The sequence below is a fragment of the Phaenicophaeus curvirostris genome, chromosome 2 (genome assembly GCF_032191515.1).
Source record: "Phaenicophaeus curvirostris isolate KB17595 chromosome 2, BPBGC_Pcur_1.0, whole genome shotgun sequence".
NCBI classification, from domain to species: Eukaryota; Metazoa; Chordata; class Aves; order Cuculiformes; family Cuculidae; genus Phaenicophaeus; species Phaenicophaeus curvirostris.
In genome coordinates, this window is record NC_091393.1 from 81,621,236 (window position 1) to 81,649,090 (window position 27,855).

At 37.6% G+C, this 27,855-nt stretch overlaps 1 protein-coding gene across 1 annotated transcript in view; it reads left to right on the forward strand.

The window, feature by feature from the left end:
- THADA (THADA armadillo repeat containing) overlaps nucleotides 1–27,855 on the forward strand; it is a 166,197-nt gene that overhangs the window by 8,355 nt on the left and 129,987 nt on the right. Inside the window, exons 10-22 of the mRNA XM_069852664.1 lie at nucleotides 755–1,446; nucleotides 2,038–2,189; nucleotides 2,332–2,487; nucleotides 3,631–3,753; nucleotides 5,692–5,815; nucleotides 8,547–8,695; nucleotides 9,385–9,595; nucleotides 11,368–11,503; nucleotides 11,883–12,019; nucleotides 12,411–12,569; nucleotides 13,785–13,942; nucleotides 19,097–19,206; nucleotides 27,585–27,717. Of these exons, the coding sequence (XP_069708765.1) occupies nucleotides 755–1,446; nucleotides 2,038–2,189; nucleotides 2,332–2,487; nucleotides 3,631–3,753; nucleotides 5,692–5,815; nucleotides 8,547–8,695; nucleotides 9,385–9,595; nucleotides 11,368–11,503; nucleotides 11,883–12,019; nucleotides 12,411–12,569; nucleotides 13,785–13,942; nucleotides 19,097–19,206; nucleotides 27,585–27,717 (2,440 nt within the window). The remainder of the gene's footprint in view (nucleotides 1–754; nucleotides 1,447–2,037; nucleotides 2,190–2,331; nucleotides 2,488–3,630; nucleotides 3,754–5,691; nucleotides 5,816–8,546; nucleotides 8,696–9,384; nucleotides 9,596–11,367; nucleotides 11,504–11,882; nucleotides 12,020–12,410; nucleotides 12,570–13,784; nucleotides 13,943–19,096; nucleotides 19,207–27,584; nucleotides 27,718–27,855) is intronic.

Genomic DNA, 27,855 nt, shown 5'->3' on the forward strand with positions numbered 1-27,855 from the left:
AAGTTAGTTTTCTCCTATGTGCTAAAATGACATTTTGTTCTTCCAATATAAATGAATTAGTTTACCAACTACCTGATGTTGAGGTGTGGCAGAATCAGCTGTTACGCAGACAGATGAACTTTAGTTTCAGGATATCACCTCCTGTGATTTTAATAGCACAAAAGAAAATAAAACGTTCCAATGAATGGAATATTTGAAGTAAAATGAATTTTATTTTTTTTCTGATTGCAAGCATTGGCTGCTTGCATCTAATGGAGTACCAACACTATTCCATAGGAGAGCAAAGCACGTATTCAGTTCAACCGTTGTTTCTGCATTGGTGGTTGGTTTTGTGATTTTTTTTTTTTTTCAGATATGGCCGTCAGTTTTTATGGGTTTATTTGACAATGAAAAGTTTTCTTTATGCTTTCAGCAAATGTGCAATAACATAATGCTGCTCAAATATTATTGTATGCATATGATTTTTTTTTTTAATAGCAAATGCGGTGGCTTGTCAGGTTTACTGTTAACTTTGACCCGTTAACAATATGTCAGGTAGCTAGACATACACTTAGCGACACCCAACTTATCACCTCCTTTTTGTTAGTTCCTTTTCTTCAGTATTTCATTCAGTGTTAACTAAATGGTTGGTGTCTCATTTTATTGTGAGGTAAATTAATGTGATGAAGAAATATTTTGAAGTAGAAAAAATACTTACTGAGAAAAATTGACAAACGGAAGTAATGAACATTTTTTTGTTTGTTCTTCCTAAAAGGTTACAAGAATCCAGTGTGGCAACATCTTTGTCTAGAATCCTTGCTATTTGGACTAATTCAGCACTGGCTGCCCTCTTTTCAGGCTCCCCAAATCTAAAAATCAAACTTAATGGGAACTCAGATGTAATTGAGAAGCTTCTGGAATATGTTTATACACACTGGGAACACCCTCTGGATGCTGTTAGACACCAAACTAAATTGATATTCAAGAATCTTCTTCAGATACACCAAACCACCATTACTGGATCCAATGAAAAATCAGACCCATTCTTTGCAAGGCTGATAAAGCGTTTACTGAACTTGGAATGGCATGTAAAAGGGAAATATGCTTCTCTTGGCTGTCTTGTGGAGTGTGTGGGCACTGAAAACATATTACAGTTGGATAGAACAATTCCTGTACAAATCTTGGATGTGATGAATGATCAGTCTCTTGCACCCTATGCCAGTGATCTTCTGGAAACCATGTTTACGAATCACAAAGCCCATTTTATGCTGAGTTTTCACGGAAGCAACTGGATTGACCAATGGCATGATATCTGGGTTTCTCCTCTTCTAGTTATACTGTGTGAAGGGAGCCATGACCAAACCACTTACATAATTGATTACTATTTACCAAAATTGCTCAAATGTAGTCCTGAAAGTCTGAGCTACATGATTAGAATTCTTCAAGCTTCTGCAGATGCTAATCTAGGTAAGAAAATAAATTCTGTATTTGTAATTATGATTGGTTTTGTAGAAAAAAAAAAATCTCAGGTGATTTCTGATTTATTATTAGAATTAACTTGGGAGAAAGTTCCTGGTTGTTACTATTACCGTCATGAGCAAAAGAATTAGTATTCTAACTGTGGGTACCTTACTGTTCTTTTTACGTGCTAGATTTTGTTACATACCAATGTTTTTTCTACTATTTTTTTGTTTTGCTGTTGTTTCTAATGTCCCATAACAGGGCTGTCCAGATTGGTGGGGTTTTTTTGGAAATCTGTGGATATGAGATTTATGATTCTCATGTAGTTTTTGACATAATTTAGTGTAATTCTAAAACAAGGGCTTGTGAGACCTCACACGGTCCTTTCTTCATATGTTCAAGACAAAACTTTTTGGTAACCAAGTGATTTAGAACTAGTTCAGTCTATGGCAGACACCGTCTTTCGGGGTTTGTGGGGTAAAAAATAAAGGGGAGTATCAGTCATGTGTTGGAAATATTGGGAGTTTCTGAAAAGCATTGCAATCAGTCCATTGTGTTAATCAAGCTGTAATTATCACTGGTTTTCATTTTCTTTAGGCTCATGCAGTACTAGAGGAGCTCTTGGAGCATTAATGGCATGCCTGAGAGCAGCCAGGGCTCATGGTCACTTGGAACTTTCAGGTGTCCTGAACAATGGTCTTGTATCCACTGAATATATAAAACAGGGTCTGGTTCATCAGCACAATCAGGTAAAGGGACAGTGGGGGTTTTGTGTCTTTAAATTAGAGGAATTGCTTTGATCCTAAATACTGTGTGAGCATTGTTTTTAAACAAAGATATCGTCATAGGTGCCCATGACTATTGTGTGGTTGACATCTGAATATCTTTCAGGTCTGCATTGATGCTTTAGGTTTACTTTGTGAAACCCATCGTAGCACGGAATTTGTGTCTATGGAAGAAATGCAACTAATTCAGTTTTTTATGATGTACAACTTAAACAGCCAGTCTCCTTCAGTAAGGCAGCAGATATGTTCTTTACTGAGAAAGGTAATTTAAAACAGTGTCTAGTGTACCTATTATGTTAGTTATATGGTATTCTAAAGATAAAATACTACTGAGTGTGTTATGAAGCTGCTCATCTGAACAACCAGGACTGTGTTGTATGTATTACCCAGCTGAATGATGATAAGTCATGGCAGGCAAGGGTGGCTTAAACAAAAAATTGAGTGATAGGCACAGTAACTTGGTGATGAATGATAGCGAGTGTTACTTAACCTGTAAGCATGTGCGTGCTTTACCAATAGCAAAGCAATGTGCTGTAAAATAAGCAGTGAACTTTGTGTTGTCTTTGTTGTGGACTACGAGTGTGCTTATGTAGACTTGCTAGACTGCATGCAAATTCACAGTCACTTGATAAGCTTCAGCAACCTAACTTGGGAGACAGGGTAGAGGAATATTAAGGGAATAGCATGACGTGTGGCTGTGCTGTTACAGTCTGCAGGGATTGAGTGTGTTAACATCGGGGAAGTTGCCATTTAGGTCACTGTGGAAGGATGTGGATAAAATGAGGAAAACATGTATATAACAAATGTTTTGAAGATGTTAATGACAAAGCAGCATGGAAGGAAAAAATAATTAATTTAAGATGGGGGAAAAATGAGGGAATAGATTTGGCAGAAACAAGAGAAGTCTGTCTCTTTCCATTCTTACTCGGTGCCAACTGAGGAATAGAAGATGGAAAAACAGTGCTAGAGGGAGTGTAATACGTAAGGAAATTATACCAGTAGGTAGTAAAAGAGCTGGGGCGATCACTCCTGAGGCAAGTTAAACTCTGTGAGGGACACTGAAGCTATAAAAATTATATGCAATAATTTGAGATTTTTTCGGTGGAGCATATGTTCCTCTATAAAAATGGGAAGGCAGGAGGAGAAGACGGCATAAATTTAAGGAGGAAGATGAAAGAGGGTGTTGGATGTACAGAGGGAAGGGGAAATGCTGGTCACAGGAAGTGGGGGCTGAAAAAATTGGTTTTGGAGTGGAGAGAGAAGGACCTGTTCTGGCTTATTCTGTATGCTAACTTTTTAAAAATTACAAGCTATATGATCTGAGAAACAGCCTGAAAATCCCCCTTTCCTTTATTTAACTGTCAATGATTCTTGCCTTACCTATATTTTGCTTTTGTTTTAACAGTTATTTTGTAGGATACAAGAAAGTTCCCAGGTGCTTTATAAATTGGAGCAAAATAAAACCAAGCAAGAGTTGCTTGAAAACTCAACCGAAAGACATCCTTTGGGAATTTTGCAGCAATATAAAGTAAGTTAGATTGCTAGAGATATGTATATAAGAAGTGGGACATCATTTCTGGAAGATTGTTGTTCTTCAGAATACTTCTGAGTGAGTTAGGCTGTGTCTGTGAAATAGTGCAGCGCAGAAGGAAGAAACCCATAGGGCAAGAGAGTGCTTGGCATGCTGTATGGAGCTTGTCTATGCTGTATGGACAAGCAAATTAATTTTGACTAAATGTGCTGTTTTTTCATGAACTGTGTGCCTGTTAGTACTTGGAGGATATCTTTAAAAAAAGCAAATGAAGAACCAATGGTATGCCTGGGTGGCCAAGAAGGCCAGTAGCGTCTTGGCTTGTATCAGAAACAGCATGGCCAGCAGGACCAGGGAAGTGATTCTGCCCCGGTACTCAGCACTGGTGAGGCCACACCTCAAATACTGTGTTCGGTTCTGGGCCCCTCACTGCAATGAGGACATTGAGGTCCTGGAGCACGTCCACAGAAGAGCAATGAAGCTGGTGAAAGGGCTGGAGAACAAGTCTTATGAGGAGCGGCTAAGGGAGCTGGGGATGTTTAGCCTTGAGAAGAGGAGGCTGAGGGGAGACCTTATCACTGCCTACGGCTACCTGAAAGGAGTTTATAGTGAGGTGGGTGTTGGTCTCTTCACCCAGGTGATGGGTGATGAGAAGGAATGGCCTCAAGCTGTGTCAGGGGAGGTTCAGATTTGACATTAGGAAAATTTTTTTCACAGAAAGGGTTACTGGGCACTGGCACAGGCTGCCCAGGGAGGTGGTTGAGTCACCATCCCTGGAGGTATTTAAAAGATGGGCAGATGAAGTACTTAGGGATATGATTTAGTAGTGGGCAGGTACAGTTTGGCTTGATGATCACAAAGATCTTTTCCAGCCTAGGGATTCTATGATAAGATTATTTTCTGAGGGATTGCTCCATGTTGTGAACTAAAATAGCAATAGATGGGAATGGCTGGATGTGTACCCCTGATCTAAACTAACATTTTCAGGGAAATGCCCTGTCAGCTACTGGGAGTTTAGTAGCCAGTTTTAAATGATAGGCGCTACTTGAACTTTGAAATAGAGATCCATTGAGCTTCAGCCTTTTGCTAGCTCTCCAGAATGATCAGTGAGAATGAATGACAGAGCTTCACTACAAAGACTTCTGTTTGAAGATTGCTACTGTATTTGTCCTTTTTTCCTACTTGAAGAAGGCTCAGGTAATCAGTTTCATTGTATTAAACTATTTCTTGTCTTGAGTTCTGCTTTTCTTGTTCAAATAATTTTCAAGATTTTGATGCAATGGCCATCTTTTTGTGGGAGTGGGGAAGGGAAACTTTGGCTTTTTTTAAAATCAGACAATTGTCTCGCCTTTATTGTACTGTAGGAAACAAAAAATTTGCCAGTACTACAAAGGCAGACCTCCCATTCTTACAAAATTAACTGTATCATAGAATCATAGAATAACCAGGTTGGAAGAGACCCAACCATTCTTTGGTTAGAAGAAAAGCTGTATGTGCAAGTTTGTACATAAACATGGTGATCTTGAAATCCCCATGCTTGGAGCTTTCTGTTTCAGAGCTCTCGAAAAAACTTGTGTTTGTGCATAAAAATCCATAAGCTATAGGTAAAAGCTGATTTTAAGGAGATGTAGTCTCCTAAGTTTTACACCTGTGCTTCACAGAAAGCCTACCCAACATATAGCTTAATGTTACTTGGGCTGGGATTCATCTGCCCAAAGTTCAGGTATCCAGTGTGCAGTTAGGTATTCCACCAAAACTAAGCTTATGTGTTTAGTAACTGTATGTTTTAAACTGTATGTGTTTAGTAACTTATGTGTTTAGTAACTGTAAGATCATAGTTTTTGGGGTAACGTGTTAAGCAATGTCCTGCATACAATTACTGTTGTTTATAGAACAGCAAGTAAACTGTCTTAAAATTTTGCTTGTGTTTTTCAGGGTTTCATGTCATCTATATGTGACAGGCTTTTTGAAGTACTGTTTCCTGGTTCATCCCACCCTACCAGATTTTCTGCGCTAACTATTTTAGGATCAGTAGCAGAAATATTTTCTGTTCTAAAAGGTGAGAAGCATAACTTATGAGCTGTAGTTGTAGGAATAGGAGGTGTTGAAGAAGATTGTTTTATGCCAACCAGTCAATCTCTGTCAGAGTAAACCAGTTTTCTTAGTCCGTACTTTCTGTGGCATATCCTGTGCTGTTTTCATTTCACATGAAGGAAGGATAGCAAGTTCTGTTGCAAAATGGTATCTTTAAGTAAATGCAAATATTTTTCCTGTTGAGTATCTTCCATAAATAGGGATTTTCTTGCATAGCCTCTTTTTTAGCAAGTTTTTTCAATGAATTTTTGTTAACATGAAGAAAACATGGAAAATTTTTAGACAAAATTTAATATATTTATACTTTTACTCTGTTTCCATGTTCTAACATCTTGATAATATGTAATTTAAAATCTTGAGACCATAAAACTCTTGACTGAAAAGGCCTGCATATTCTCATGCTACTATGCTAAATAAGGAGCAATTTAATTGGACAGTTTATGATGTTGTACAGCTGTTACTTTCAATTTTCTTCACAATGTTATGAAAACTCCAAATGAAGAAGGATTAATTAGAGCCTTAAGTATTGGTTGCCTTGCATGTTGTCTCTGGGTCACACGGCCAACATAAGTGTGTTTTCAGTCTTAAACCGTAACTTTTTTTTTTAAAAAATAAATGAGACATGCAAGATAGAAGTTGATTCTGGGAGGGGAAAAAAAAGCCTCCTTGGTAGATCTTTTCTCTAAACCTCTCATAAATGATGAACACATTATAGAATCATAGAATGGTTTGAGTTGGAAGGGACCTTAAAGATCATCTTATTCCACACAGCCCCTGCAATGGGCAGGGACACCTCCCCCACAGGCTGCCCAAGGCCCCATCCAACCTGGCCTTGAACACTTCCAGGAATGGGGCAGCCATAACTTCCCTGGGCAGCCTGTGCCAGTGCTTCACCACCCTTGTTGTAAAGAATTTCCTTCTAATTTCTAGTCTAAATTTTCCCTCTCCAATTTGTAGCCATTGCCCCATATCCTATCACTATATGCCTTTGTAAACCGTCCCTCCCCAGCTTACTTGTACAGCCCCTTCAGGTACTGGAAGGCACCTGTAAGGTCTTTTCGGAGCTTTCTCTTCTCCAAGCTGAACAATCCCAACTCTCTCAGCCTGTCCTCACAGAATAGGTGCTCCAGCCCTCTGATCATCTTTGTAGCCCTTCACTGGACCTGCTTCAACATTTCCATATCCTCCTTACATGGAGGATTTCAGAACTGGACACAGTAGTCCAAGGGTCTCACAAGAGCAGGATAGAGGGGCAAAATCACCTCCCTCAAGCTGATGGCCACGCTTCTTTTGATGCAGGCCAGGGCATGGTTGGCCTTCTGGGCTGTAAGCATGCGTTGCTGACTCATGTCAAGCTTCTCATCAATGAGCACCACCAAGTCCTTCTCCACAGGGCTGCTCTCTATCACATCCTCCCCCATCCTGTATTGAAACCATGGATTGCCCTAACCCAGGTGTAGGACCTTGCACTTGGCCTTGTTGAACCTTATGAGGTTCTCACAGCCCCACTTCTCCAGCCTGTCCAGGTCCCTCTGGGTGACATCCCATCATTCCACTATGGCAACTGCACCACTCAGCTTGGTGTCATCTGCAGACTTGCTGAAGGTGCACTCAATCTCGCTGTCAGTATCGTTGATGAAGACATTAAACAGCACTTGTCCCGGTATGTATGCCTGAGGGACACCACTTGTCTCAGATCTCTATCTGGACTTTGAGCCATTGACCACTACTTTCTGAATATAACCATCCAACCAGTTTTTTATCTATGAAACAGTCCACTCATAACTCTCCAATTTAGAGAGAAGGATGTTGTGGGGGACCATGTCAAAGGCTTTACAGAAGTCCAGATAGATCACATCTGTCAGTTTACCTGTGTCCACTGCTGCGGTTACCCCATCATAGAAAGCCACTAGGTTGGTCAGGCAGGACTGGCCCCTGGTGAAGCCCTGCTGGGCGCCACTGATCACCTCCATGTCCTCCACGTGCTTTAGCATGTCTTCTAGGAGGATCTGTTCCATTGTCTTCCCAGGCATTAATTTTATTATTATGAGTTTGTGATTATTGCTGCCTTTTTTTTCCAATAATGTTGTATTGAGAGTTGTTTATAATAGCAGCTCTAGGATTTCTGAAGCTTGACATTACTTCTGTGAAGGAGATTTAGCTGCTGTTGTGTTCTGCGGCCCACTTGTTTACATTTTAAAGTTTCTGGCTTCTTTACAGCATTAAGGCCAGTTGCTTAACTCTAAATTAAAGGCAAAAGATTGTAATGGCTGTCATTTTTGGTATTATTCCTATGACAAAAAGAACCCTTAAATCCAAACCCCAAAACATGCTGAAGTTTTAACCCTTTTCTGGGGGGAAATGTTTTCTAATGTTATATACTTCCAGGAAAAGAGTTTTTAAGCAAGGCTAAAATAGCAGTTATTTTCAATGCTGAAAATGGGATTCTGTTTTTGGCAGTAGGTTACTTCCTGTATTACCGAGAGAAGTTTTTTTTGATATGGTAACCTTTTTTTTTTTCAGCCATAAACATGGCATTTTGGGACCTGTTAAGTGAAGCAAGTAATATTAAAAATGCTTAAGCTAAAAATTTTATTTTACTGCTTCTTTTAGTATGGCTAAGCAAAATGTGAATTCAATGCTTGTTCTCTAAAGAATTAAAGAAGACTATGTAAGGCATTGATTTCTTTGAACAGGCCAGGCACAAGTTTTTCGGTTGGATCAGGAGATTGATTCTGCCCGTGTTCGAACTTTGATACAGTGTCTTGCGAGTACATTTGAGGAAGTAAAAGTTCTGGCATTTGGGCTTTTGATGAAACTACAAGATGTTGCATTTAATTTACAGGTATGTAATTTAAAATAGTTTAAAGTGAGAAATTTCTTATTATCCTTTTCTATATTATACCAGGTAATTGGGTTAGGTACAAAGTGTAGTTTCTGAAAATCAGAAGTTGGTCCAAGTTGCCCGCAGTAGTGTTCATCGCTAGTGTCTTCTGTATATTTTTACACAGCTTCTGAACGGTCTCAGATTTCATATGTGATTGTCTTTTTGATTTCTCCCAAATTTTGCTCTTTCACTCAATCCTGATTGTTCTGTTTATCACTTCATAAAAAGTGACTTTAAAAGTCATAAGGACTGGTGAACAAATACTGCTTCCTGATAAACTGTGCTTCTCTGTGATGTCTGTTAGCAGATATAACACAGCATCTGGAAAAACAACCCCCCTAACCACCAAAACAAGGAAACCAAACCTAGAAAATTCGTCCTTCTACAAAGTGCACCATGATTGAATATTACTTTGTAAATGACTGTCCCTATTCTGAGCAGCTATGTAATTGTATCATTGCTAAACACATACATGTGTGTTTTGGCGGTAAGGAGATCAGTGTACAAGTGTACAAATCAAGTGTTGCTGAAAAACAATTACCAGCAAACTTATTGAAAGGCAAGTTCTTAGATTCCAGGCTGATAAGTAGCTTAATTAAATCAATGTGGAAGCTCAATAAAATGCACAATATTTAATTGTTTTTCAGGATTCTGAATATCTAGGTCTACTATTCCAAGCAGCAATGGATCTTAGCACAAGTACCAAGCCTTATGATTGCGTCACTGCTTCATATGTGTTGAACTTATTAGTACATTATAAAGGACTACAGGATATTTGTTTAGGAAAATGGGTTGAGCGGAACCCCCAAATGCATGAAAACACATTAGTAAGTGTAGTGGAGAAGAACACTTCAGCAGGTAAGCTTTGGGGGAAATGAAGCCCTATGCTTCTTATATTTATTTGAAACTTAATTGCTTTTCCATAAGACTTTTGGTAGAAGGCATAATGAGTAAGAGATGCTTATTTCTAATAGAATTTTAAGTGTATTTTTTTTTCCCTTAAGAAGCTAGGTGCTTTAGTAAGATCTAACTTTAGTCCTGTTCATGTTAAGGCTATCAAATGTTCTTAGAAGATGGCTTTTGCTATTATTTTGATCAGAAGGAAAGTGACAGTGAGGTATCGTGGTGAAGCTGGGTGCATAAAGTGCAGGAAAGGAACCTCTGCTTCCTCTAGGAGCTTGCTGACTCAGAGCGAAGGCAGCTGTACTTGGCCTGTGTTGTGTTCCAGTATTTGGTATTTGCAGTCTTGCCTTTTGGACCTCTGTTCACTTGGAACACTTTTTCTGAGTATTTTGCAGTCCTGCACGTACATTTGTGCAATAATTAGGCTTTGTTCACACGTGGAATATTTTTCTTTGGTTTAGTGACTCTGGATCATAGAATCATAGAATGGTTTGAGTTGGAAGGGACCTTAAAGACCGTGTAATTCCAACCCCCTTGCCATGGGCAGGGAGGGACATGTCCCACTATATTAGGCTGCCCAACGCGTCCAACCTGGCCTTGAACACCTCCAGGGATGGGGCATCCTCGCCTTCCATGGGCAAACTGCGCCAGTGCTTTACCACCTTCATTGTGAAGAAATTCCTCCTTATGTCTAGTCTAAATCTTCCCCTCTCCAATTTATAGCCATTCCCCCTAGTCCTATCATTACAAGCCTTTGTAAACAGTCCCTTCCCAGCTTTCCTGTACATCCCCTTCAGGTAGGCTGCTGTAAGATCTCCTCGGAGCCTTCTCTTCTTCAGGCTGAACAACCCCAACTCTCTCAGCCTGTCAAAAGCTGGATGAAAGCTGTGAGAGGCTCTGGATCTGGCAGACTTGGAAAATTCATTAAACAGACTTCCTGCACTTCTTGTAATTTGCAATAAAACTAAAATTTGAATTAATTTTTTGTAGTAATTATTATTTTGTAGACTTCTTTGTGCCATTACCGGCTTCTGCAGAGATTCCTATTAGTACTTTCTTCAGACGCATTGAAATTGTGGTTTTGAGGCATGATTGTGATTGCCATAAATGATGCAAATGCATGGGTAACCTCATGTCTCATTGCTATAGGGTATCTCTTGTTGCTAGTTATCTGTAGTTTGTCTTTTGGGTCTGTAATTTTGTTTGGTTTTGACATTGAGATGTGGCATGGTATAAATATAAACAAGATAGGCACATGTACCCTTGAAAATTGGTCAGGTTCTTTAGTGGCTAGTGTGAAATTTCAAATGTCTAACTGTAAGCTTCTGATCTCCAATATTCTGCTGAACTGTTTGTTGCATTAACCCGTCTCTAAGGGTGAAGTCTGACTTTCAGTGTATGGTAGGCAACTTCTTTTTACTTCATCCTGAGCTGTGGAATTGTTCCTCAATATATGATTTGGGCTGTGCATTTTCTGTTTCATTAGGAGGTCTAAAAGACTAAGTGAAGTATAACAAATATTTCTGGAGTTTAGGAGCCTGGAAATCAACAATAACTTTTATTTAGATGACTAAAGAGTGAAAAATGTACACTAGGAAATTTCTGTGCGGTTTTTTATTAAACTGTTGTGTAAACAGACTATTCCTAATTCTTCAAAGCAGATTTCTCTGTTAGAAAATGTAATATATTCAGTGTATAATGCAAATGTGTGCTTTTTAAAATTTTAGTTATCAAGCTTTTGTTGGTGAATGTCGAAGAAGAAATATTTCAAGCGAAGAAGTCTCTGCTTCAAGCAGCGGCATCATTCCCAATGTATGGGAGAGTGCATTGTATAACTGGGGCTTTGCAGCAATTACCTTTGAAGTAAGTAAAACATACTACTAAATAGCAAGTAGTAACTCCATATTTAAGCACAGTGGAAGAGTTGATCAGAAGAATGTAACAGCGAACTGCTATTTGTAATGAAATCCAGTACCTGTGGCTTATAGATATCTTACTGGCTGCTGCACTGTTTAACTGCCTGTTGGATGCTTTCTTTGTATGTGCTAAACTCAGTCTTAGGACTTTTAAACTGTACCCTATTTACAGTTTTCATAAATGCTGTTGCAGAATTGTTTGTAATTTCAGTTCTTTCTTTTAAGTACAGATACAATTTTGTATCTATAAATGAATATAATAAATTTATAATATATTAATATAATCCATATTGTGTTGTGTTTTTGTCTGTGATTTTTTTTTAAAGTAACTTGACGTTGCTAGCAGAATGGAAGGAAATGGTGGCCAGGCTCATTCTGATGTCATACAAACTCTCTGCTGTAGTATCACCAGTTGTGCAGAGCTCATCACCAGAGGGTCTTATTCCAATGGATAGTGATTCAGGTAAACAAAACAAAACTCCAAAAGCATGCTGTTAAAACCTGAAGCTCCTCAAGTTCTGTTTGTCTTCTGCAATTGAGAGCTAGAGCTAGCACCCCACCCTTTCAATTTCTCATTTTATGTCATAATCTTAAGCCGCTCTGTTAACTTCTGATAAAGATTGTCTTGACTTCTGCCCTGCAAAAACATTTGCAGATGTTGTTGTTTCAAAGTGAGTGATTGCAAGGTCCAGTTTTCTTTCTTCCTTAATCCTTGTCATCACCATAGTTTTATATTTGTATTTTTAGTGCTGATAGCTTTCTTGTACTTCATAAACAAAGTTAATTACATTCATATAAAGAACTGGAAGTGGAAAGCAAAACTACTTTAAATATTCTTTTTGGGGTTTGTGTAGAAAGTGCAGGTCGTCTGCAGATGATTCTGCGTGAGATACAACCACAGGACACGAATGATTATTTTATGCAAGCAAAAATTTTGAAAGAACACTGCAAAATAGAGACTGAAAATCTGGCTGACCACAGGACAGTGGAAAATATCTGCGCAGAAATGAGAGGTAAATCCGATGCTGTATTAGTAATTAAATTAATTAGTAATACTACTAGTATTAGTAATTAAATCAATATATTCTTTATAGAGCAGGAGTTTTATGTGGGTGATCAAAACTGGAATTTATTTGCACTGTATAACATTTCAGTTCTTCTGTCAGAAGCTGCTTATTTACGGGCATGGTTGTAAAGGCTTGATTCACCATGTTTCCAGAAGATTGTGGTTAGTCTCTCTTAGAGCACAAGTGAAAAAAAGTTGTTTTGATACTGGCCTAGGCTCTGTTGCCTTAACTGCACTGGCCAGGTAATCTTTAACACCTTTTCTGTCAAGCAATGCTTTTAATGTGTTTCTTGTTGAAAGGTGTCAGTGTGATTTTCCTCTCCAGTTTACATAAGACTAGTGGGGAATATGTTGATGCAATAAAACTTGTTGCATGGAATTTCATAGGCAAAAGATTCTGTTTGAAAGATTCCAGTGGTAGAACGTCAGATAGTACTTGTCTGCTTTAATGAATAGTGGCTATGAAATTCAGACATACAGTGATAAACAAATGGTAAACTTTGGCATATTTAGTGGATGTCAAAATAAATTTATAGAATATCTGTGCGTTTTTAAATTTAATAGTTTATGCAGGCTTTTTAAGTCTTAAATATTTGAACTTTCTTTCCTTACATGTTTTTTCTGTGTTTAAAATAGTTTTGGTTGGGTCAGATGTTTTGTTTCATGGATTGAAGTCTGTAAATATGTTAAAGCGGTGCAGTGGCCACCAGATGGGGATGTTGTGTTAGAAACGTGGTGCCTTTGCCAGGTCTCTTCCTATGGGGGCGCTTGGGTTAAAAAACAAGTAAGGTTTTGGATACTTGATGGGGAGTTTGTTGGAACCTACCTCCAAAGTTGTAGGTGCTTGTATAGTTCAGCTTGCAGCTGAGTATGAATTGTGACCAAAAGACCCCTGCTCTTCAAAATAGCAGTTTCCTTGTGAAATGCCATACTTCTGCCTTTTCCAAGCAAAATAAAGTACAATGAGTAAGTGTTCAGGAGTGGAAGTGATGAGGGTCAGCAAAACTGAATTATCTTTTGGGTTAACAAGTTTAGATTTTTATTTCCCCTCAGTTAGTTTTGTTTTGCAAGAAGATCAAGCTAAATGAAATTTAAATTTCAATTCTGTGTCTGAGAAGTTTGAAATACACTGTTAACATTTGTTCATTTTTTTATTTTTAAGGTAAAGAAAGGGAAACATGTGATGTCACAGCCCAAATGGTTCTTGTATGTTGCTGGAGAAGCATGAAGGAAGTATCTCTACTTTTAGGGACACTCTGTAAGCTTTTGCCTTCACAGGCTGCATCTGAACCTTCAGATGGGCTGATTACTGTAGAACAGGTAAGGAAGTACTTACAAAACCTTCACTTTTTGTCAGTGCGGAAAGGCAGTTTTCAGAAGACATTTTTCTTAAATCTGTGTTCCGGATGGGATAAGTGTTTCCTTTGTGGGTTTTTTTGCCTTATTCTTCTCATGGTTTTTGTTTTATTATACTTGGTTAACAGACTACTTTTTGCTAAAGTATTCAGAAGTCATAACTATAGTAGTAACAGAGAAGTGAAAACATTTTTATACTTGGTTAACAAATGCAAAGAATATTCATTCTGATGGTATTGAGTTATTTTTAAGATGCACGCTGTGTTCAGGGATGACAAGGCACCTGCCTCTGTGTATAACTGTATTGGTATACTAGGAATTAATAGTTGCTAAATATCTTCTAAACTGACTTACGTTCAAAGTGTCTTTTGTTTCATTTTTGAACCATGGGTGCTGGGAGTTTGCTTAAATCTCTTCATTAACTGAGTGTCATAATCAATAAATCTGTAAGTCAAACATGCTGTCAAACTAGTCCTAGTCTTGTCCTACATAAGAGATGGAATTATGAACAATTTGTATGTAATATGATTCTTTTCATGCAATTTTTTGAGTTAAGAGATCAGAAATGTTAATATGCCATCTGGGTCTCTTGTAGAATGTTCAGTGCAGTGTTTACAAGAAATTGGATTACCACAGGCATTTATTTGGGGAATCTCTTGTTTATTAAATTTCTGCTTTTAATTGATGAACTTTTCATTTCCATATGTTTTCAACAAAATCAGTCTATAAATGGAAGAATGAAATATGCAAGGCACACCACTGTTTAACCTCTCTTTCTTTCCAGCAGAAAATATATATTTAGTTTTTTTCTTAGGTGTTAGAACTTTCTACTGTAAAATGAATAATAGTATAATGTACCGCAGATCTTATTTCACATGCTGTCTAATGTGGTGGTGCCATGGAAATAACATTAGTGTCTCTATTTTTACATTGTCTCTAACCTTCATGTTTTCATTTGGTTAACAACTGTGCTTGTGTGGTTGCAAAGATCTGGAGGGTAGATGAGAGAACAGGTATAAATTTCCACCATTACATTCCTTAATCTTCTCCAAGTCAAAAAGGAATTGGTATTTTAGCATGAGTCAACTCTAACTGTAGCATCTCCATCTTTATTTAGAAGGGCTGCCCTTTCAGAAATGCTATGTTATTAAGCAATATATCTTCTTTTCCTATAGATGCTTCATTTTATGCTTCTGATGTATTCCTGTAAAACAAAATGTCTGCATGCTAACTTAAAGAATGCTAGTTGATGAAAAGTCAGTTTGAAATCCTAATTTTTCTCAGGCTTGTAAGGAAATACAATTTGGCTGAATGTTTAACAAATATTAAAGGAAAAAGTGTTGTTATTTTCTCTGCACTATTTGTAACTGGCATTATCCTATTGCACATAAGAAAGAAAAAGAGGAAATTTAATTATAAATGACTAGAAATGTTGATACCAGAACTACCGGGGCTTCAGACTTCTCTTAAATGCTTTTCAGCTTTTCATTAGATTTTGGTATCTTATGCATATAGAGCTTTCCTTTAAACTTGCCTGTCTTTTTCTGTATTCTGTAAGCATTAAAAGAGGTTTACAGAGAGGGAGAAAATGTGAGAGAAACCTTGATCATACTGCCTTGCGTCAGGGCTAAGTAATTGTTGAGAAAAATGTAGTAGCGCCACTTGGCCATTCTGGGTCATTCTGTTGCAAAGCCTGCCTCCTCCTGTACCTCACTTCATGTTTAGATTGTTAACTGTTAAAATATACCTTATGAGATCTGGGTTATTGCCACAATTTATTCACACAAAAGACCATAGTGTTGAATTTACATACAGTCTTGGTATACATGTAGTCTTTGCCTCCTTTTTTTTATTGAGCGTGCAAGTGAAAAGACATTTTGGTGCATTTTGGTGCTGGTCCCCCTAAAGAAATGGCAGAACAAAACTGTGTGACTTGGTAGGCAGTGGTGTTAGCCAGCTGCTCATACCACTAACTCATGATTTGTCTTTGTAGCTGTTGCTTTCAGTTGTGGTTTGTACCTATGTAGGAGAAGTTGGCAGACAGCAGCTTTTGTTTGTTTCTTGTTTTGTTGCTAGAAGTTGAGTCAATATCAAATGTGCACTTAGCTTGTCTTTTGAGTATGAGACTAGATTTGCATGGCATCTGAATGCCACTGTGCACACTGACTATGAGATCTTCAGCTCTTTGTTGTGGAGATGCATGTACTAGAGAAGCCTCAAAATAATGTGTTTGAATTAACAGTTTTCAAAGCCAAAGCCATTTTACCATAGGTGCTTTGCCTTTAAAAATGGACATAGGAAGTGCCTGGCATATCTGGAGAAATCTCTATTCAAACACACTCTCTAACTTTCATTTGCCATCTGACAATGTTCAGAATTTCAATGTTTCAAAATGTCAGTGTTTCAGTTCAGAAATGGTAGGTTCAAAACTTTGCCTGTCAGGACAATCAATACAAACAGTATTCTGTCTTGGTAACCAGCACATAATCAACAAAAGGATACCTAATGAAGACTGTTGATTTTGTTATATGACCTACAAATCGTGAAACAATGCCCCAAGCCTGGAGGAACTTGGAGCTCTTCCTCAAGCTCCTGTTTATCTCACCTGTAAAGTTTTAAGACAATTTTCGGAGGTATGCTTGCCGGAGCTGTGTACCAAGGTGAAAAAAAACAGGCAGCAGAAATAAAGACTTAGTGCTGTCCCAGTGCCAGGGGTTTTACTTGTGTTAACCCAATCATCAAAGAGAACTAGTCTGAGTCCTTTTAGTGGAACATTTGAAGAAGATAGAAGGCTTAAGGTAGTAAGAGCCCTCAGTATTTATTAATTATTTGTGCCAGTGGTGCAAAAGTGTGCCTCCTATTGCTGATTTGGAGACTGTTCTCTTCAAGAAAAAATTTAAATAATAAGAAAACCTTAAACTCTCCCAAACTTAAACCAAAACCCAGCCTCTCCACAGATCTTAATGGATCTCCTCTGGACTGTATGGTTTGCAGTAATTCTCTCCTTCTCTGTGTGGTTGGCTACTAATTGTTTCTACTTGTGAGATGCTTTTATGATCTGTTATAGGTTTGAAGGCATCCCTTTGTAATGGTTAGAAAAAATACCCTCTGGAATCTAGGACCTTACTTTAGTGGCATCTTACTGCCTGGAAAATAAGATACAGAGCTACAAATGTACCAATGGTTTCTCAGAGCACTTTCAGAATGTCCTGCACAGAATTTATATTGTGACTACTGAGATTCTTGCTCTCAGCAGTAATCATGGCCCTTTAAATTGCTGATTGTCGAATTAATAAAACTAACCTGTTGTACTCTAGGTTTTTGACCACGGCGATCAAATGTGTTGAAGATATTTGGTCCCTACCCTGTATATATTTTAACTTGAACCAGGGTGTTATTTCCTGTGCAGGCAAAGTCAGTAGGGTCACTATTTCTTACATTTGCTGGGGATCTTCATGATGTCATAGAGAACATGTATTCTTTGGCTTGTTCTTCATCCTGACATATGAAATACTATTTTTATGACACGGATAAGCTGGACACTCGTGGATGACATGATGCTATAATAACCCATGCTTACATACTTGTCTTGGGATCAGTCTTATGTCATTTGTGAGAACTGAGCTTTTTTTTCAGGCTCAAGCCCGTGAGTGGAAATGTATATGAGAGTTCAATTTGAAGTGAGCTTCTAGTCAATGTGGCTGTTGGGAAAAGCTCAGAAATGCAAAGAATAAAGTTAAAAGTTACATGAACCCTCAAAAAAAAAAAAAAAAGTCCGTATGAATTATTTAAAAAGTCTGAGGGTGGTGGTGGAACAGGACAGTAATTTGATTTGCATTTGTATGGGTTTTGTGGTTTGGTTTTGTTTACACACCTGGGGAGTTGATCTGTCTGTGGGTGAGTTCATTCTAAAAAAAAGTCCTCCTTTTGGACTAGAAAGCTGACACTGTGTAGGTACGTAAACTAGCTTAAAGTCCACTCAGACGTAACTGTTTTAGCTCAAATATCTGCAGTTATTGTTTGTTGAGTTTTAGATGCAGGAAATATTAATAGCCTTAGTATCCAATATATATATTTTTTCTAATTATTGCAGTCTCATTGCTCAGGCAATATGAATTATTTAACAGTAGGGTGGAAAACTGTATGTGGCTAGATGTGACAATAAGTTCTCTGGCATCTTAATTACTTGTCAGACTATTAAAGTTTGTTACAGAATAAGCAGAATTTTATATGATATGATTTTAGGCTTGATTATTTATAAAAGCTTTGAATAACTTCTTGCTGAGTAACTCTTGGGAAATATTCCAGAAGAAACTTAGCATGATGGAATGAAATAACTGCCGTGTATTTTAAACAAATTATGTTGGAAGCTTGATTTAGACCTTGGAAGAGAAAGAATAAAAGAACCCTGGTTTTGTACAGTAAGATTGTGTGAAATGTTAAGTTTAAAAACTTAGTATCCCGGTAGAGCTCCAGAAAGTAACTGTTGGTGAAAGTTCAGTTATAGAATTTGGCTTTTTCAGCTTTTTATATGGAGTGCTTTCTACTACATGTGTACAATGGTTTCCTTTATTTAAAAATTGTTTCTTGTTGTCAAAGACAATTCTGTAGAATTCTAGAACCTTAAAAAATAGCTAAGGTAGATTTGTTTCCCTATGGCAGAATTTTTTTTTAAATTTAAATTTCTTATCTTTTCCAGATATTTTTGTAGATGTTTGTTTCTGCTGTTATGATTTAGTAAATATTTTCTTTGGGGTTTTAGGTAAGAGTGAAGGCAAAAGAGAAAGTTTCTAAGTTTGTTTCCTCTGAAAATCAGGGTTGTCCCGTTCTTAAAATCTGAGTGGCTTCTATTGGAGAAATAATATTTATGTCCCTTATTTTTTTTTGGCTTTTCTGAAGGACATAGCACTATCACTTTAACCTGAAAAATTGCATATAATATTTATTATCCTTAGAGTAAGTGCTTTTTTTTGTGCTAGGACTTATAGCTTTTCCCAGTGGCCTTTTCAGCCAGGGGAAGTTTTTTCTGGTTTTAATTGCAGAAGAGTATCTGACACATATAAATGAATTGTATATACATAATTTCAAACAGTTTTTTTTCTCTTTTCTTTTTTTTAGGTTAAAAATATTGGGGACTACTTTAAACACCATCTGCTGCAGTCAAGGCACAGGGGTGCATTTGAGTTGGCGTACTCTGGCTTTGTGCAACTTACGGGAATGCTTTCCAGGTAGAAATTTTTTATACAATATTTTTACCAAACTGTGACATTGATCCTGAAACTGTCTATGCAAGCAGATCTTTGATTTTATGTGGATTTTATTCGAGTTTGATGTAGGCAAGATTATGACATTAGTTACATGACATCTGTGACTTGGACTGCGTCACTTATGGTTAGAGGTGGTGCTTAGGCATTGAAAGACAATACAGACAAATGCTTGCTGTGTTTTTCTATACTTCTTGTCTGTTAGTTTACTGAACTCAAAAAAGCTAAAGCTCTCAAAAGCTCTTTGGAAAAGTAGGAGTATGGAATTCTTTCCTTTGTCCCCCCTTCCCTGTCCCTTTATGAAAATGAATGCCAGACTTTTTGTTTTCAGCCAGGGTGTTTTTCTGGAAACATTTATTATTTGTCTGAGTTGTGTAGTCTGACATGTGGAAGACTACCTGGCAGTGTATCACAAGTTGTGATATGCCATCTTTTAGATTGTTTTTTTTTCTTTCCCCTTGTAAGTTTCCTAGAAAAACTAAATGAACAGAATTGTCCTGAGGTCTGTGAAAAGTGTGCTGGAATTTCCATTACATGTTTAGTTACATATTTCAAGTGTTCGTAATGTTTCTTTGTGATATATAGTAATTATGCCGTGTGCAGTTTTTAAAAAGACAAAATCTCTGCTGACTTTGTGGGTGTTGGTGGTTTTTTTAATGTCATCTTTGGAAAGACCATTCAAATTTTCAATTTGAAGGACGTGTATTTTCACACCTCTGCCACACTAAATAACCATAGTTTCCGTTTTGCTTTAAGTTGGCCCCTTTGAGACACTGATCTATTTCTTGTTTATTTTTAGGGGTAAGGAGATAAAAAGGGAGAGTAGGTTTTGTTATGGCATTGTTTTATTGTTTTTGTTTGGGTTTTTTGAGGTTGGTTTTTTTTTTTCCGTAAAAGTAAATCTGGTGATGGAAACAGTTTTGCTGGTTTTAGTACAGACTAGCTACTTGACCAGATTCACTGTACCCCCCTCAGCCAGTTTTCCCAAGAGAACTGAGGGGTTGATCTCTGGTACAGTAGCTGTGTTAGTAGGATAGCTGTGTATAGGTACCAACACTGGTATGAAAATTGGTATTGGACATATGGTCTTCATTCGGTATGCCAGTGAGATGTTAAACTATAAGCCATGGTGCTGCTGGTGATGAATGTGTGGAAGGTACATGATTTCCTTTTATTTGCTAGCAATCTGGAACATTTTAAATCGGTCTGAGTAGTTTGAGAGCTCACACAACCTTTCTTTACACTTTCATTATTTACTTAAAAAGGAGGAAAAATCTGATGTGCGATACTGTTCTTGCTTCTTTTTTGCCTATCTGGATGCATTATATACACTTACGTAAATGTTGTGTTCTCCTGTATTACAAAAACTTGATTCAGGGAATTTTAAGGTGATGTGTCAGATGACTGCTTAGTGGCACCCTTTGTGCTGACATCTTAGTAATTTTCCTGTTGGACTAGATCTTTTCTGTTTCAATGTTGTCAGTATTGAGTGACCAGCTCTGACAGTAAGTGAGAAAAAGCTTGCCAAGGTGAGTGACTGGAAACATGTTGTTGTGGACAACAGTTGAGGTGTTCTCACTTATCTGGGCAGCTTTCTGGAGAGGTTGTTATACTGTCACATGAATTAGTGAATCTAGTTTGAATGGGCTACAGAGCAGACATACTTTTGATTTTTCCAAGTCAAGTACAAAGCATTGTTCTGCTCTCTGCTGCTTATTTCTGGCTGCTGTTTATAGATATTTGAGCACACTATGCACTGTTGCAATAGTGGATTTTTTTAAATTAAAAAACAAAAAAAAGCACCCCCCACTACAACAGCAGAAGTATTCATTCTTTTCAGTGCTGCTCTTGCAGACCTCTGACATCATAATTTAAGACTTTCTGTGTTATTACCTAAACTTTTGTTCGTGAAACTTTTTTTCCCAAAGGCAAGAATAAGTTCAGATAACAAAATACTAACAAGTTAAGACACTGGTCTTTCAGACAGTGACAAATTAAAACATGTTGTGCCACTAGATAGTATTTTATGCCAGGCAGCAGTTCTTTGAGTATTCATTAAATTAATACAGTATTTCAATTAAAGTAAGCTGTTAAAAAGATACAATGCATAGAAACAGTTGCTGAATATTGACAAATATTATCGCTAGGTTTGTTGGATGTGAATATAAATATGTGTTGATGTAAAACATTTCAATGGTTCTACTTTAATTTCAAAATATTTATTCTTCTCATCATATTGAAGAGAATCTGGCCATCAGTGTAACACTATTGTCCTTTTTTTTTAAAAAAAGACCTTTTACTTCTACCAGCCTTTCTGAGGAAGAAAAGAGGTGATCCAAAGAGGTACAGCCCCACTAGTCTGATCTCAGTCAATACAGAGGACTACGTAGGACAAACTTCATAGGAAGGCAAACTAGCGAGCAGGAATCATAGAATCACCAGGTTGGAAAAGACCCATCGGATCATCGAGTCCAACCATTCCTATCAATCACTAAACCATGTCCCTCAGCGCCTCATCCACCCATCCCTTAAACACCTCTAGGGAAGGTGACTCAACCACCTCCCTGGGCAGCCTGTTCCAGCGCCCAATGACCCCTTCTGTGAAAAATTTTTTCCTAATGTTCAGCCTAAATCTCCCCTGGCGGAGCTTGAGGCCATTCCCTCTTGTCCTGTCCCCTGTCACTTGGGAGAAGAGGCCAGCACCCTCCTCTCCACAACTTGCTTTTAGGTAGTTGTAGAGAGCAATGAGGTCTCCCCTCAGCCTCCTCTTCTTCAGGCTAAACAACCTCAGCTCTCTCAGCCGTTCCTAAGGCCTGTTCTCCAGCCCCTTCACCAGCTTTGTTGCTCTTCTCTGGACTCGTTCCAGAGCCTCAACGTCCTTCTTGTGGTGAGGGGCCCAGAACTGAACACAGTAATAGAAAACAGAAAACAGAACTGAACAGGAAATACTGGAAAGCATATAAAATGTTTATAGTGGACTCTCTACATGGCAGGCTACCTGTTTTTCCTTGATTTTCAGTTGTTAGATTTCTTTTAAAACCTGAGGCAAATAGAGTAGAGCAAATCTGCCCACACTTCTGAGAAGTTCTTGATCTGTTCGTTCTCTCTCCCTTTTTCTGCCAATTGTGTTTAATGGAGCATTATCTTTTTAAAAGCAACTTTATGTTACGTTATTAAATGAAGAGCTAAGCCTAAGAGAACTGTGCTTCTGTGGAAGTTATTAAAACATTAAGCAGTATGTATGTATCATAAAAAAAAAAACAAACTAAAAAAGTGTTTTTTAAAGTAATTATCCTCTGCTGAATTAACAGTTCTCCAGAACAATTTTTTATGATGCATACTACTTAGATTTTTAAAGTTAAGGTATTTCAGTTGGAGCAAATATTCCTTTGGGAAAAGCCAGTTTACAAGTAATACAGAGAAGCTCTGCAGAAGTATTTTTTGTTTCAATGAAAGAAGATATTTGCCTGGAAATATGGGTCTCAAGGCTTGTAGTTATATTTGAAATGAAGGCAAAAGGCGACTAATATCAGAATAGCAACTGACTCTTTGGTTTGGTATTCCTGGGACATGAGGAATATCTTTGTACTCTTCTACAAAACAAGTGAGTTGAGTCTCTAGGCAAATGCAGTCACCCTGCAAGTCTGTTGAATGTCCCAGAGTCTTTCGCTTTACCCTGCTGCAGCTGGGTAAAATACCATAAATACCAGAGGGGAAAGCCTTTATTGGCGGGGGTACAGCTTATAGTAACATGCAGCTTAAAACATAATTAACTCAAGATCTACAGAAGCATCCTTGACATTTCAGTTCATTCTTTCTCTAAGCCCCAGTGAAAAATCTGTCACTAAGGCTATGCCAGATCCCTTTGCCATGCTTTTATGAAGGGCTCTAGTTAAACATGGTCCTTCACTTTTATAGCCAAACATTTATTTAATGCTGTATGCTGAAATATTTGCCATCTGAGCTTGCTTTTAGCTATACAACCCTTAAATACCAGTCTTTATAAGAACCAAGAGTAGACTTTTTTTTTTTAAATGGAGCAATAGCATTCAGACCTGAGTTAGTGGTGAAAGAAAAATCTTTCCTCCAAAGAGATTTCTTATGACCCTGATGAAACTTGATCTCTGTCTTGACATTTGGATGTAAATTGCTGAGTCTGCACTAAGTTTGCCAGTTACCATTCTTCCTTTTCCCTGTTCATATTCCTTATAGAAGTGTAATGTTCCCTTTGTCATTCCTGCTTAATATTATCTGTGACTACCTTCAGACTGATTCTTCAGAAAAACGTACAGTTACAAAACAAGCAACATTTATATCAATGAAAGGGACAGCATTTGGGTTTATAAAAAATGCTTTGCTGGTATAGTCCCCCAGAAATTACAGATGCTCATTTGGTCCAATAACCAAATTAGTTACAGAAAGTACACTGAAAGGCTATGGGTGTCTGTTTTAAACTTGAATCTGTTGGAATCCATATAAGTACTCAGATAATTTCTCTGTTCCAAATAGTGTTCTCTCTATTTCACTTTTATTTATTTAGTGAAGCTTTTCTTGAGAGATGAAGTAGAACATAAAAGCTCCTGCAATCTCAGAATTTTTAAATATTCAAATTGGAGCTTAAAGTAAACTCTGTGAACACAACTTCATGTATACGCAACAGGTTAGGACTGTATCACATAGTTTGCTGGAAAACTGTAACAATAAAGAAGAAACTTATTTTGATTTTACAAATGTTTAATCCAGTATCAGGGGAAATTACTCATCTACATCAGTGTCTGATCTTCTGTAGTATTCCTGCTGGGGAACTGGGAGTAGACCCTTGTAATCCTTTGCAGTAAGTCCTGCTTCTGATTAATTTTGTTGCTCTGAAGTGACTGTGACTAATTGCCTTCCCATGTCTCTGTGGTCCGCTAGGAAATCTTCTTGTAGAAGTTAAAAATCATTGATAGACTTCCTAGTTAAATATACTAGCATTGTTACTCATGTTTCCGCAAAAGTGTATTCACAGCTGGAGGAAAGAGTCAAAAATGCAGGAGAGGGAAAAAATGGGGTGAAAAAACTCTGTTCTTATGTATTGTGATGCGTGTAGGGTGGGAAGTACAGTATATAATGAAATACAAGATACAATGTTAAGGCAATGCTTGGTTCAAATACATGTTAGTTTGTAACTCTTCCTGTTTTACCCCCATTTCTTTTTTGACTTGGTGACAGAGAGAGATGGATACTAAACTGTCTCTCTGAAATTTTCAGGTCCCCCAAGTTTCTCTTTTTGCTCAGTTTTACTGCTAGAGAAACCTCAAAGCAGCACCCTTCTTAATGTAACTGTATAATTTGGAATATTTTGCTTCATTTAGAGCAGATCCTATGAAAAGGAGCATGCAGGTGGGAGGACTTTGTAGCTGCAGAGGAGTTGTTCTTAAAAGTAGACATTTTCTAGGGTGACTTATACCTTGAATGTTAACGTACTTCTGAGCTTCTTGACAGCTTATTTGAGTACTGCCGGGGCAGTATGGAGTCTAACTTTATAAAGAATAGGAATTCACATTTCACATTACTTATGGGAAAAATAATAATGCTACAGAGCTGTTAAGAGAGGAAAAATGGTGAAAGAAAACCCCTTTTTCCCCTGACAGGGACTGCTTACAGTGACTGGAAACACTGAGTTCTGGATATATGCATTTAGAAAATGCTTCTGGTTATGTGAAGTTTATGCCACAAGCCACTGACATCCAGGAAGGCCAAATCCAAGATCAACCCGTTGTTCTTAACACACCATTAATTCTGGATAGGAGAAAATACAGCCATGTGAGTTAGGGAGAGGGGCTTAGCTTTAACTTGGGATTGCCAAGCTTTTTGTATTCATTGATACTGACCACAGAAAGGGTTTGGGGCATGTATGGAATTGCTGTAACCAGCAGATGGACAGACAGAAATTTGTGAAAAAACACTGTAGTGCAGCTTAAGTAATTTGTGCATCAAGTTACAAGTTATATTTTAATTATCAGCACTATTTGTTTGATCTGGTAAAAATAATTACTAGTTCATTCTAGTGAATAACACTTGAGCTCAAGACCACTGTTTTTATATTGTAAAGCTTCGTTATTAAAATTTAGGACCGCTTGCTTCTTAAGATGATATTCTTCTTGCCAGACCATAAGGAGATGGGGCTGCCAAATTTAAGGGAGTAGTCGTCTCCATTGCAAAGTCAATAGTTTCTAATGTTTCTAACTTTAAAGCAATAACTCTTTCACCTTCCCAAAAAGAAAAGGTGCCTTGTTGGGTGACTGAACGAGGTACATTTACTTGTGGCAAGATCAAAGCAATACAGTTTTAAGGGAGTCTGAAGTTCATTAGATTTCAGCATATCTCTCCTCTTTCTACTGCTACTGATAGGGGGGAACAAACTTCAGTTTACTTAACAATGAAATATTCGGTATGCTACACAGCAACTTTTAAATATTTCCTTAATGCTTTACTTTGTGTTCTTTTGCACCACAGCAGATATAATGTGACTTGTGGGATGTTTGTTTAAATAACATAAGATAACATACTGAAGAGAGATGAGCACTACTTTTTGCTTAACTCAACTAGGACATTTAAATTCTGCCTAGCTAGGGAGGTAAGACCAGCCATGGACATGATCAGAATTAGTGGTTTCTGCAGTACGTGTTGATGTAGATTAAGAGAGCTGTGAAGTGGTGTCTAGCTGCAGAGACCCACGGAGGAGATCCACAAGAAGTTTTGTGCGGTCTCAGCCGCAGAATTGCATTCTCCTTGTGTGACTAAAAGCGAGCAAAGGCATGTGTCCTGAAAGTCAGAACAGGAAGCTGATTATCAGCAATAGGAAGAAGGAAGTCAAAGAAAAGAGAACTCTCTGTTAGTTTCCAGGTTAATTTGATTGCTTCTGTCACAGGCTTGGGGCAGGCAGTGCCCTTCTTCTATACTCTGGTATGAGGTGATATACCCCTTATGAAGTCATGTTTCTCTTGCATTCTGGATTGAAGGTTTGCATGCTAGCCACTGATTTGAAGAGGTGCTGCCCTTTAAAAAAATAAGAAGGCCTGGCAGCATTGCAGGAAACCTCTGCTGGAAATAGGAAAGGAATTACTGAAGAAAAAGAAATCTGTTGTGTCTTCTGCTGATCTGTCTGGTACTTCCTGTGACCTCTGTTTTCTGCATTATTAATTTTCTCTTTATTTTGTAAAAGAAGGAAAGGAGGGTTTCACTACAGATTAAAGGCCTCATTTGTTGTTCAGTATCAGGTTCCTAGCATACATAAATTCTTGTTTTAATAAAAGGGGGGGTAAAGAAGGAAAGAGTAAATGCATTAGATTTCAGTACCAGTTGCCTTTTAGCTTTTCTTTTGAATTTTTTATTTCAGTCTTGTAGGTAGAAAACTTGATTGTAGTCTTACTGTAAGGTCTCACTACTTAATCATGAATTTAATTATATTTTTAGGTAAGGCAAGTCCTGCGTGGTTGGGATAATTGCGGTTGTATTGCTCACAGTGATTAATTTTCTCCTACTCTGTCAAACCAGCATGAGTTTTAATAGCAATGTCCCATTAATAGAAACTTTTATAATGGTGAATGATCTTTTTGGAATATTGATATAAGAGTAATGAACTGGTCTTGCACACTGAATATCGTGCATTTTGTTGAACTGATCAGCACCAGCAATTGAAAGAGACTAGGGTTATCCCTGTCTTTGGAAGTCCTTTGCTTTCAGGCAATGCTGAGTTTTGTAACTGCAGAGGAGGAGTATTTGATGATAGGAGAGCAATTTTGGTGCTTTACCAAAAGTTTGACTGATAGAGTATTTTAAAAAGAGTAGCATGTCTTGTTTTTCATTCCTCCTTTGGCTCCGAGATTTGCAGGAGTATTTACATAATACGTAGCTACTGTGAGGGGCTCCGGTTTTGTCTTGTGTGGGTATAAACATAGTTGTATATGTTAGTTTGTGTAAGGGTCATGCATCAGCTACTGCATGGCAGTAAAGTTATGGATTTGTGAAGTGTCACTTCCTACAATGTGGCTGATATGCATATGTCTTTGTTTTCTTCTCCAGAACACAATAATAGTTCTTGGCAGAAGTGGCACTGCTGAAGCAGTTTTTTGTTCAGTGAAATATTTTTTTCTAGTGGCACTTGATAAGCAGGGTTAATGTAATTTGTACCAACATTGGAAAAAATGTACTATTTCATTTTAAATTTCTGTCTTATTTATTAAAAAACCCCTGTGTATATGCTTGGAAATGGTCACATATAGCAAGAAATATTTCTTAAGGTCACTAATTGTTTTCTTTGACTCTGTCCTAGTTTCTTATGTGTTTGTTTCATGTAGATGTGATAGTGAGAATCTCCGCAAGATGCCAGAGCAGTGGTTAAACTGTGTGTTAGAAGAAATCAAATCTTGTGATCCATCGTCTACACTATGTGCAACGAGGCGTAGTGCAGGAATTCCATTCTACATACAGGTATGAACTAATGTTATTACCTCTGACTTTTTTTTTTGTTATGTCCTTTCTGGTGAATACGTTAATGTATTTATTTATTTTTCTTATTTCCACCCTTTTTGGTCAAACAGTTACTTTTTTTTAATACTTTCTTGATTG